At 43.9% G+C, this 12,542-nt stretch overlaps 1 protein-coding gene across 2 annotated transcripts in view; it reads left to right on the top strand.

Annotated features, from left to right (window-relative positions):
- GPC6 (glypican 6) overlaps positions 1-12,542 on the top strand; it is a 942,204-nt gene that overhangs the window by 694,120 nt on the left and 235,542 nt on the right. For both annotated transcript variants that reach the window (XM_048492941.1, XM_048492940.1), the window contains exon 4: positions 7,028-7,193. In XM_048492941.1, coding sequence (XP_048348898.1) covers positions 7,028-7,193 — 166 coding nt within the window. The remainder of the gene's footprint in view (positions 1-7,027; positions 7,194-12,542) is intronic.

Genomic DNA, 12,542 nt, shown 5'->3' with positions numbered 1-12,542 from the left:
GGCCCGTTTTGCACAGGCCAATAAACATGGGTGTACAGTGGCAAAGCTGCAATGAAGCGGGGGGTGCCACACCCTGGGCACACACCATTAGCGTCACGTGGGGGCAGAAAATCACCCCCAGACCCCCTCCCAGGGGCAGGACGGGCAGAGGCGGGTGGGGGCACATGCAGGCTGGTTGTGCCCTGGGCGCAGTTCCCTCTCCCTCCATCCCTGTGGGTGTAGGATGGTTAAAAAACCATTTTAGCAGGGAACTTCACACAGATCCCACCCCTAAAACGAGTCTGCCCTGTGTTATTTCTCCTAAACCATTTTTTTAAGAATCATGCTACTAGCGAGTCTTTTTAAAAATCGCAGGTTGCAGCCACTCGCAAGCAAACGGCCAGGCAGGAGGTGCTTTATTCGCCTCCCTTTTCCTTTTTTTATTTTGTGGCTTACATCTGTGTAACTACACAGGTGCAGATGGTCATTTCGTGAGTCATCCAGATGGCTGTGGGGGTTCATTTGTGCATGCGTGCGTAGCTATGCATCAGTGGGAAGTAAATAAAAAAAAGAGACCCATCTTCGTGCGAAGGCGTGACAGCAAACCCGGATTGTTTCTGTAGGCTCCAATCACTGCCTGTACAGATGCATGTGAATGCGAAAACAGGAAATGGGTTACTTTATTCCGACTGCAACCCATTATACATTTGCTGTTCGGACCCAGGAGTTTCCCAGCCTGTTGGGCCCAGGAGTTTCCCAGCCTGTTGAGAAGGAAACCTGAGAGTAACAATGCCCTTTCCCAGCTTAGTGCTGCTCTCGGGCTTCCTCCCTATTGGTGAATGGATGAACGATAAGGAAGCCTGTCATGACATTCAAAACTCAAAGTTTTCAATAAAAGTTAAATATTTTCAAAGTATTTATCTGAGCTCACAGATGCATCATTAAGAAGAGAATTTACATGTGTCCATTTGCAGACAATGCCCGCTGCTTACGTTCAGGACAGATAGAGTAAAATTTCTTCAGATCTCCATTTCTGCCCTTGTGCCTCTAACCATATAGAAGATCTCGCTCATTATTTTTTAAAGTGCCCATTAGATGATACTATACAATCTAGACTGAATCAAGTTATTCCACATTTGCAGGGGTAGCGTGGGGTGGGATCAGATGAGGATTGCATCTGTTTTCTTCTGGAAGATGTAAATCCATCAATTACATCTAAAGTTGCCGCTTTTTTACATGTATTGAGAAAATTAAGGAAAAGGTTTGTGCATGTCAGCCCTCCAAAATAGGCTTGCCTGTGTCATTTCTGTTTACTGAATTGATTGTTGTGTTTCATCTAATTGCACATTTTATTGTTTCTCCGTTATTAATATGATTCTATATCACAGTAAACAGTTGCCCTATTTCCCTGCCCCACTGCCCCACCCCATCATTTACCAGAGACTTTTTTTCCCTATGAGTGATTCAGAGAGCATTGTGATGCCAAAGGGGTCTGTGGGTCTTGAAGGCATCTGATGCCAAGGGCAGTCTTCGTGGTTCTGCAGCCCTGGACTAAAATCCACAATGGAGCCCCACTGCTAACCCCCATCAGAGCCTTCACCAGCCAGGTCAAGCAAAGGAGCAGCTCTCATGGCAAGTGAGGCAGGTGGGATCTGCCACAGGAAGTCAGCTGCTCACATCCCTTACCATGCGGGCACACTTGTGCACACTTGTCTGCAGGTGCACAGCCTGCCAGCAGAAGCCTGCTTTCTTCCCTCCCCCACTCTGTCTGGGCTTGGGGACCTGGGCAGTTGTGTCCCCCCAGCATGGGACCCAGGACAGCTGCCTTTGTTGTCCATTGGCCAAAGTTGTCCTGATTGGTGCAACACCCTTTCTGAAGCAAGGACCTGGTTTGTGCCAGATCAAGACACCATACATGCCCCTTGAATTCCATGATGGAAGAATGAAATAAGAAGAAAAGTAGTCAATTTTCCATTGCGCTCAACTTACACATAGCCTACATAAACTAATTGGCAAGTCTGTCATTGTGTATACAATATGTTTAAGAAAGGAGCTGATAGGTAAAAGTGTTTCAACTTAAAACAAATGTTCTTACTCAACTGCTATGTTTCGGATGCTAACGATTCACACCACTGAGACTCAACTGGCACATGATGGTGGGGCAAAAACGAGTGCAGGGGCAAGAGATGTGCCTCTGACGTCCCTACAATCTGTTCTCCAGCATTACATTTTCCACAGCTGGGCTTGGAGACTGGCAATAAGCCCGGCTAGGATAAAAGCATCTAGGTGAAAATGTCATCTACAGATAAAACAATCTTGCACTTGTCTCCTGCACACCTGTTGGGGTCTTTATATCAGATTGAGCCAGAAACAGTATGGCTATTGCAAGGAAGATTAGTCTGCCTGTGTCAAAAAACAGCATTAAAAATATAACCTTTAATAGAAATGATTAAAAATAACTTGGGTTATTTGGTATAGTACTTCTAATCATTTCTATTAAAGGTTATATTTTAATGCTTTTTTTTGAGCCAGGCAGAGTAATTTTCCTTGTAATGTCTTTTGATCAGATCCCAGGATGTGGAATGGTATAGCCTGGTATTGTCTGGTCTCAGGATCTAAGCAAGGTCAGCTCTTGGATAGGAAACCACCAAGGAAGACTTTGCAGAAGAAAGCAGCGGCATAACACCCCTGTTTATTCACTTGCCCTGAAAACCCTCTGGGGTCAGCATAGGTCAGTTTTGATTTGATGGCACACAGACACATCTCAGATTGCACATTCTCTGCTAAAGAGGAGTTGGCCTAGTTTAAATACTGCTGCCGCCTGGTTAGTTTGGGGTCGAATACAAATAGATACTTGAATGTGACAATATAGATGTTTTCTCTTGCTTATGTGGGCATCATAACCCATTCATTTCTTTGAAGCCTCAACTGGAAATGTGGTAGCCTCATCTAGAGGACAAGAGTGTGCACAGCAATGGCTGTCTGGTCAAGCCTAAGACTGAAAAGAAGGCATTAATATTGTCTTTGAAAGCCAAGGATTAGCAGAGCTCAAAGCAAGGTCTCTTTGGATCAGTGTCAACATAGAAAACAGCATGTTAGGGATGTTGCTATGCAGATGGGTAGATGAAATCAACAGTAACAAATTGTACTTGAAAGAAAGAAGGGATCATCAATGGGGAAATGAATGTTTTATTTCAAGTGGTGAGCAAATTCTGCTCCAAAAAAAGAGAAAGAATATCTTTTTCTTTCTTTTTGGAAAAAAAATCATTATTTGCTAAATGACATGTGCTTTGCCTAATATTTGCGAAACAATCAGCGGGAAGTGAATGCATTCCGCTAAGATAATGAGTCAAAAAACATAGAGCATATGGGCCTGAAGTGATGATTGTGGAACCCTGTAAACATAAAGCTAAATAGGTTTGATATTGTCAGAAAACCTGAGAAGAATACCTTTAAAGGTAATGAGTGTAATTTGTGTGTGCACATTTTCTTTCTTTAAAGCCATGTACGAGCCTGAGTCACAAGGTTGTCATAAACCCAGGGCTGATTTGTATGAACCTGATAGTAATTGGACAGGGAGAGAAGGGTTTTTTTTAGCTGGCTCAAGCTCCTCCCTTGATATCCAAGCTTATGCTAACCTCAACATGTGTTAAGTTTTGGTCCTCAACCCCCTTGGTCATCTCTGAGTAATTCACTGTGATTTGGAAACAGCAAAGACTCAGAGCCTTCATACCAATAAAGTGATGTTCCCTACTACTGGCAAGCCCCAGTTTCAAGTGTTGGCCTACTTCACCCATTCAACCTATAAGGTCCTGGCAGTTGAGGAAAAAGTGCTGATCCTTTCCCCAACCAACCTTTTTGATACTGCAAGCAGTTTTAAAATGCAGACACAGTGTGATGGACACAGCTACAAATCACAGTCACAAAATGGCTACTTCGGGAGATGGAGCCAACCACAGAATGGTCGCTATGGCTTACCATCAATCGTGCTATAGTGGCAGCTGCTACCGAACCACTGTTTTTTTTAAAAAAAAAATCTCCACAGCTAATCAAATCTCAAATGGTTGATTAGAAACTGTACTGAGGAAAAGCCCCACCTGGCCCAACCCACTTTCTAAAAACATTTGGTGGGCACCAGGAAAGCTATCTTCAGATGCCATGGTGCCTACCCATATCACTCTGGGAACCCCTGAGTGAGTGTATATACCCATATGCACATAAACCAGACTTATTTGATCATTTCTCTTTTTCTTTAGACCAAAATATACTCCATACAGAATGTCCTCCTCACCCATTAGCCCCTTTTCTACTATGTAAAGGTGATCAAATGAGTATATGAATTGGCTAGTCCTGGCATTTGCATATCTCTTGAAAGGGCAACAGCGTTTTTCTTAAGTGTAGCAGCCTCCTTCACTAAGACATCATTTCACCCTTTGTCCTGTCTGTACATTTGGCTTACCTTTATTTGTACTAGAAGTTGACATAAACAGAAAGATAACCAACCTTACAATGAGTGTCCTTTGATTCACCTTCTCTTGTGGTATAAATGATTAAAGCCATGGGATGCTTCTGAATGGGAAGCCGCAATGTGGGAAAGACTATGGGTGTGGGAACTTCTCACAGAGATGTGAAATGCAGAGTTTTACCACCCAGTGATACTTGTAATTTGCTTTTCAGTTGGCATTTCTCCTTGTTAAAATCAAGAGAAGTTTTAGACACCCCATAAATGTTCTGCTGTCTTGTTGATAATGCTGTGGGTCCAATAAATACCATCTCTCTCCTGTGGTTTACTGATGGGAACATAGGCTGCCTCGTAGTGTGCCTCTTTTATAGTGATTGTGACTCTCTTCAGGGGCATAACGAGGAAAACTGGAGTCCTGGGCAAAACCTGAGTTTGATGCTCCCCTGTCCTCCTCCCCTGGTGGCTTGTGGCTTCCCCCCTCCTTGCCGGCTGAACTTAGGCACCCCCCCTTACCGGAGAAAGGGTGCGAGATGCAGGAGGTGGGCAGGTGGCAGCAAGCAGCGGTGGCATCCAGGGGAGAGCGGCACAGTCAGTGGGGTGGCTAGGTGCACGTGCACCCCTAACTGCTAGTCCTGCCACCGCACATCCGAGGATGCAGCAGTGCTGGCAAGAGGTGGAGCATAGGCAGCAAGGCTTGGTGGTTTGGCTTAGCCTGATTGGGCCAAGATGAGCCGATTTGGAGGTGCTTGGAGGGCCAAGGGCCTGAGCCCGCCCCCTCCAAACTCTGCGCAATCCGAACTTACGGTAACATCTGAGATTCTTGGATGCGTTTTTGGTGTTTTTGCATTTTGGCCTGCAGGGGTGCATTTTTGGATGTATTGGCACCAAGTTTTCAGTGTATCATCAGGAGACTGTCCTGATGATACCTGTCAAGTTTGGTGCAGTTTGGTTCAGGGGGTCCAAAGTTATGGACCCCCAAAAGGGTAGCCCCTATCCCCCATTGTTTCCAATGGGAGATAAGGAGATGGGGGCTGCACCTTTGAGGGTCCATAACTTTGCCCCCTGAACCAAAACTTCACCAAACCTGCGGGTGTCATCAGGACAGTCTCCTGAAGATACCCTGAAATTTTGGTGCTGATAGCTTAACAATTGCACCCCTGACAGGCACCTCCAGAAATTTGCCCAAGAATCTTACTTCTGCATTGATTTTTTTTCCATTGATGTCAGTGGGGAATTTCTGGTACAGCCTGTGTAGTGCACATTTCTGAAGGTCACAAAGCTTTCAGGGTATCTTCAGGAGACTGTCCTGATGACACCCTCCAAGTTTGGCGAAGTTTGGTTCAGGGGGTCCAAAGTTATGGACTCCCAAAGAGGTAGCCCCTATCCCCCATTGTTTCCAATACTCTGAATTTTTGGTGCCGATATCTCTAAAAATGCACCCCCTGCAGGCCAAAATGTGAAAAAACACCCAAAAATAAAAACGCAGGAGCATGCCCTACAAAATTCCTGAGCCCTTGGCAGCTGCCCACATTGCCCAATGGACATTACGCCACTGACTCTCTTCCATTAAATTGCTGCTTGTCAGGCAGAAGTTCAATTGGTGTGACATTCCCTGGCCTTGGGAGGCTGTGCTAGGCAAAGCATCATCTGTTGATTTCTGCCTTATGCACATCTGCTAAGGTGCAGTGGCTGGGTAAAAGTTAGCTGATACAAATTGGTACAGGCTACCAGTAAGAAAACAGCCAAAGCAAAATGTTCCCCTTTCCCCTCTGAGCCCCCAAGAGAAACAGTGTATGCATTATGTGTGTCAGGTCACTTTGAACCTATGGTGACCCTATGAATTAGTGACCTCCAAAATGTCCTATCATTGACATCCTTGCTCAAGTCTTGCAAAATTAGGGCCATGGCTTCCTTCCAGCATGATATATTGGTTAAAAGTGGGGGACTGTAATCTGGAGAATCAGGTTTGATTCCTACACATGAAGCCTGTTGGGTGACCTTAGGCTAGTCACAGTCCTCTCAGAACTCCATCATTCCCACCAACCTCACAAGATGAGAAAGGGAATGTGATTTTAAACCACTTTGACAATCCTTAAGGTAGAAAAAAGCAGGGTGTCAAAACCTCTTCTTCTTCAGTCAGACAATACCAGTAAGAAATTTTACTTTTACAAGGCACCTCTGTCCTAGGGGTAGCACTAACAGAGCAGCAACCAAGTGGATGATAACCTGCAGAGAGGATGAAATTGATTATTCCAGCCAGTCTGTAGATATTTCTTTCTGGTTTTTCTTTCTATTCATGCAAGATCTTTTTTAAAGCACTGAATATCTCAGATACCAATACTACCAGTCTACTACTACGTACATTAGAACTCCACCTTTCTTTGCTAAATTAGATAACTAGCAGGAAGGTATTGAGACCCCAAGAAGGTATTATTAAGGGTCAAACTCCTGTCATGCAGTGCCAGATGCAGCTTTATTGCCAGCGGGTTGTTTCAGGATAAAATAGAAAATTCAACTATCTGGACAGAGGTAGGAAATTGACTTCCTTCCTTTTCTTTTTTCCCCCCTGACCCTTAAACTTTATAGGTCAGCCCTACCCCAGGATGCATCCGTGCATTAATGAAGATGTTGTACTGCCCTTACTGCCGAGGACTTCCCACTGTGAAACCTTGCGACAACTACTGCCTCAACGTAATGAAGGGCTGCCTGGCAAATCAAGCTGATTTGGATACCGAATGGAATCTCTTTATAGGTAAGAAGGGTACGAAGGAAGGGGGGAGGAGAGCAACATTATGACACGTGAAGAACTTTGTCATGAGCTCAGAAAAGTTTCAGCACCGGCCAAATTGGAAGTAGGGCATAGTGACGGAATGCCTTCCTTCGCTTGTCATTCACGCTCTTTTGATCAAAGTTTTGTGACTGTAAGGAAAGATCATTGCTTTAACCTTGGAGCCATTTCCATTCAGTTTCTCCTGTGTCTTGCTGTCATGTGATATTGAAGTTCCTGTGCTAAATTTCTAGATAGCTTTGTGAGGCACACTGCAATATGTTTCGGCTGAGTTTGTGATAATAAGCCTAGGCTTGGGTGGGGAGGGGAGGGTGCAGAGAGAAAGCGATAGTGGATATTGTGCATTGAAATTAAAGCTCTCCTGCTTCCAGTCGGTGCAAAATATGGGGAGTGCTTTGTACTTGGCTCATTTTCTTCCTAAAGTAAGCTATCATTGGGGGTGGTGGGTGGGGAGAAAGCTATTGATATGACAGGCAAATGATTCGTTCCATAACACACATTAAAAATATGCCAAACTTTCTTCTTCCATATGTAGAGTAATAATAAGGTATCACACTGATAAATAACAGGAGAGGAAAACTGTCATTTTAGATAGATATAGGTGAGTAATTCAGCAGTGGGTCCCCCCAAAAGATGTCTGTTTGTCAGCCAGTCAAAAAGCTTATGAGGGGTTGTGGCGGGGGGTGGGGAAGGCTAAGCTCCAGAGTAGCAGACAATAAAGAGCAAGCTGGCAAGGAAAGAAAAAGAAGTTGGTATGAAAGTGCCCTTCATCTGATTGACTGCAGCTACGGGGTGATAGGTTTCAAGAAACTAAGTACCAGTGAAACAAGGCAAATATCTGACATTTTCCTATTCTAAACAATTCCCAGTGGGTGTCTACAGTGATTCTTTTTTCCCGCCACAAAATAGCAATTAATTTTCTTGAAGTGCCTACCTATTCTTTCTGCCTTCATGTGAGAGAAATCTCCTCTGCTGCGCTCCTTAGTAGAAAACAAATGTGTACTGAATGATAAGGTAGGAGTCTACTGTGAAGGGCAAAAAAGGGAAAAAATGAAGATGCTGACACCTTCATTTTGATAGAAAATGCACAAGCGAACCTGTTTTGCTTGCAGAACAATGTCAATGCGATGTATTGGGTTTATAGAATTTCAGACCAAAGGTAGGAAAAAAGCAAAGCAGAGAGGAAGTGATATGGAAGAAAATATGGGCAGCTCCATCCAAATGGCTGATGTGGCACCCAGCCAGCCCAGCCTGTCATTTCCAAGGCAAGGGTACAAGGCTGCTGAAAGTACAGAGAAGTCTCCTGGCTACTGGAAAGCCCCACTGAGCTTAATTTTTGTCTGTGTATTTATTTCCCACCCAAAGTCCCTGGGCAGGGTACAGTCATAAAACACATAAGATCAGTTTTTAAACCATCCCCATGCCCCACACCAGCTCTCCTAAAAATACATAATCATCCCTTCCCCATAATGCCCCTCAACACAATGTATTATTGAAGGCTTTCATGGCTGGATTCAACTGGTTGTTGTGGGTTTTCCAGGATGTGTGGCCGTGGTCTGGCAGATCTTGCTCCCAGTGTTTCGCCTGTATTTGTGGCTGGCATCTTCAGAGGTGTATCACAGAGAGAAGTCTGTTACACACTTTGTCCAGTGTATAACAGACTGCTCTTTGTGTTACACCTTTGAAGATGCCAGAAATAGATGCAGGCGAAACGTTAGGAACAAGATCTACCAGACCATGGCCACACAGTCCGGAAAACCCACAACAACACCTCAACACACTTCAAAAATTGGGCTGGGGCTGCACTGATAGAGTGCCAGTACAGTGATAGCAGGTACCAAATAAAAAAGGAAGGTGGTGTAAATCCCAAGCTCGGGCTGCCAGCACAATGGGCAACAGCTGGGTGGAAGCTAACTAGTTCTGGTTCCTTCCCCCAACCATGCCCTTGCACTGCCACCATTATGCCAGAGGCAGAAGCGCAGGGCCACTGCTGTAGCATTCAGCACCACTTAGGAGGGCCATAGCGTCTGTCCTGACTTGGACTGCCAGGAAGAGGTATCAAGTAACAGCAGGGAGCTGAGTCTAGTCCAAGAGCCCATCAAACAGTTTCAACGTCAAAAATCGGGTTCAAGGGTCAGAATGCACAGAATCAACAAGTCAGAGGAAGCATTACAGTAGTCACGTGCTTTGGTGTGTCCAGGCCTTCGACAATACAAAAATACATTTTTTTAACATGACCGTTACACTGTCCAAAAAATTAGTTATAAGCACCTCAGAGCAAGAACCTGACTTACATTTCTGCATTATTATTATCATTATTATTTTTAATGTCACAGCTGCCAGTTCTTTAGCTTGTTGTTGACTTTTCATTACAATTCGAGCCTCACCCAGAGGCCTAGGAAGTTGTAAAGTATCGGTGTAGCATTTGTGCGGATCCCAACAGGGCTTCCTTCTTAATTTGATCGATGTTAATTTTGCCGATTTGAAGATATTTCAAGTGCTCCGGAGTGTTTTCAGAATGGCGCCCAGGGTCTTGATTACCACTGGGACAACCTTAACTGGTTTGTGCCATAATTGCCGAATCTTGATTTTCAAATCGTGGAGTTTAGTTACCTTCTCATGTTCTTTTTCAAGGACCCTGCTGTCACAAGGTACCACTATGTCTGCAATGGTCACTTTTTTGTCTTCAGTCACTATGATGTCTGATGTATTATGTGCCAATATTTTGTCCATTCAAAAATCCCATAAAATCTTGACCTTCTTATTTTCCGTAACTTTCTCTGAACAATGTTTCCATCAGTTTTTAGCTGTCCTAATGAAATTCCTGCATAAATTAATTCCATAAATTCCTGCATAAATTCTTGGCCAGTGAGTTGCTAACCACAACCAGGGGCCCTTCCCCACTTACCTTAAGCCCCGCACTACTCTCCTCAAGTAGCGCGGGGTCCCCAAGCACTCCCCACGACAGGGGCGGCGACAGCGCAGCCGCCCCAACGCTGCTGCTGTCGCGCCCCCTCAGCGCGCGGCATCCCTGGCGCTGGAGAAAACGGCGCCTTTTGATGACCCCGCACAGAGCGCGGGGTCATGGGGACGCCCGTGCACGTGCCAGGGATGCTGCGTGCTGAGAGCAGCGCATGGCATAGGGGGGATAGGGGAGAGTGGGGAAACGCCCTAAATCTTTTTCAATGTCCACCTTGTCCTCGATCTTCTCCAGAAATTGGCTGTGCAGTGCTTTGTTGTGGCAGCTTTCAGTCCTTGTTTTAATCACATATTTTCTGTACTGTTTGGTTCTCTGGGCTTTCAGTAAATCCCTGTTCTTCACTTTAATCAATGTCTGTTCTTGACTTTCATTCACATCATCAGCCAGTCCAAGTTTCTCCTTTTCTACTGTTTAATTTTCTTGTAGTAACCTTCTGCCACTAGATCTCCTGGGAAGGTATAATCTATCAGTATTACTGCGTGGGTGTTATAAGCTTCCAAGTTTTTCTGTCCAATTCACCCAAATCAGCCTGTGTCCAGTTTAGGATTTTAGCGGTGTACCTGATGATAGGTATGGCCCAGGTGTTGATGGCCTTGATGGTATTCCCACCATTTAATTTAGATTTCAAAATTTTCCTGACCCTCTGGGTGTATTCTCTGCTGACCACAGTCTTCACTTGCCCATGCTTGATGTTATCTAGTTGCAAAATGCCCAAGTATTTATAGGCTTCTGTTTGATTACGCTTGGCTGTCAAAAGTATATTTTCTTCTTCGTGATAAAGAGGGGCAAGATCACTGTCACTCTCGGTGATCTTGCCCCTCTTTATCACCACAGTGGTACTCTTTTCCAGGCCAAACTCCATCAAAATTATTATTATTATTATTATTATTATTATTATTATTATTATTATTATTATTATTATTATTATTGCTGTTGTTGTTGTTGTTGTTGTTTGTTTGTTATTATTTGTTATTATTTGTTATTACAATACTAAGTTTGTGGGTAGGCCCGTTTAAATAATGATAACTTGGTCAGCAGATATTAGCGTTGAAGTAAAAAAATCTTTTATTTTAAGTTTCTGAAGAGAGATTCCTTTATCCAACCATCAGTAGCTCTGCTGAAGGGAAAAGTTTTCAGAACTTGTTTTCAGTAGGGTGAACAAACAGCTCTTGCCAGACAGCTGTCAAGTCTCTTATTATAACAAATATCATATGCAATTCCCTTCATACGAAACACAACAGAACCCCTATGAGCTGAATTAAAATGAAGAAGTACACAGCACCACTGAGCTATGAAAGATTGGATCGAATGCATGATCAGTTTTACCTCTTCTGCCTGTGTTGGAAACCAAGCACGAAGAAGGAAATATAATTTTGTGCATTAACAGTCTTTGCTTAGACAAGTTTAGCTGAATATTCATCACCCCCACCGTCACCAGGTTGTTTCTCGTCTGGTAGTTTGCATGTGCCAAGATTTTTTTTTCCAAACAGAAGGAAAAACTACCCAGCACATTTGCAGATAATTTTAATTATTGGAAGAGATTGGTAGGAAGACAACTCAGAAAACAATGAACTGCCTGTCTTTCCACAGACTTGCAAGGCCATGCAGCTGGGGGTCCCATCTTGTATTAGAGGATGCGCCTGTAGGCTATTCAAATATGGTCGTGCAAAGCTCTCTGTGAAAAGAATGCAGAAAATTGTGAAATGTTCTCAGAAGAAAACAAGAAACAAGTACAAATGGAATCATTATTTGAATATTGCTACAGTCTTCTTTATTGCACTGTTGACTGCAGTAACCTATTGGCAAAAAGGAGAAATCAGCAATATTAGGATTGAGAAATTTTTAAAACTGATCTGGTTCCTGTGAACCTAAAAGCAATTTGGTGCAGAATGGTGTTGCTTAGTCTCCAGGTTGGGTCTGGAAATCTCCCAGAATTAAAATATATCTCCAGATTACAAGTGCTCATTTAGTTCCTGTGGAGAAATCATCTGCTTTGGAGGTGAACTCTATGGCATTACATCTCCCCTGACCTTCCAAAAGTCCCCCTTCTTTGTGCTCCGCCCCCAAATCTTCAGAATTTTCCCAACCTGGCAACCCTTCTAGGGCCATATTAAACAGATCAGCAAATATATACAGTCAAACAAATTCTAGAAAATCTGAGGTCAGCCAAGCCTAAGAAGCATGGACTGTATATATAGAGACAAAAGGCAATGAACTAATTGGTACCGTATATACTCGCGTATAAGCCGAGTTTTTCAGCCCTATTGTAAAGCTGAAAAATGCCCCATCGGCTTATACACGAGTCCTGGCTCTTCAGGCTTCTGCCGAGGCTG

The sequence above is a fragment of the Sphaerodactylus townsendi genome, linkage group LG04, assembly GCF_021028975.2.
Source record: "Sphaerodactylus townsendi isolate TG3544 linkage group LG04, MPM_Stown_v2.3, whole genome shotgun sequence".
NCBI classification, from domain to species: Eukaryota; Metazoa; Chordata; class Lepidosauria; order Squamata; family Sphaerodactylidae; genus Sphaerodactylus; species Sphaerodactylus townsendi.
Note: the sequence above shows the minus strand (reverse complement) of the source record. Positions and strands in the feature narration are given on the sequence as shown.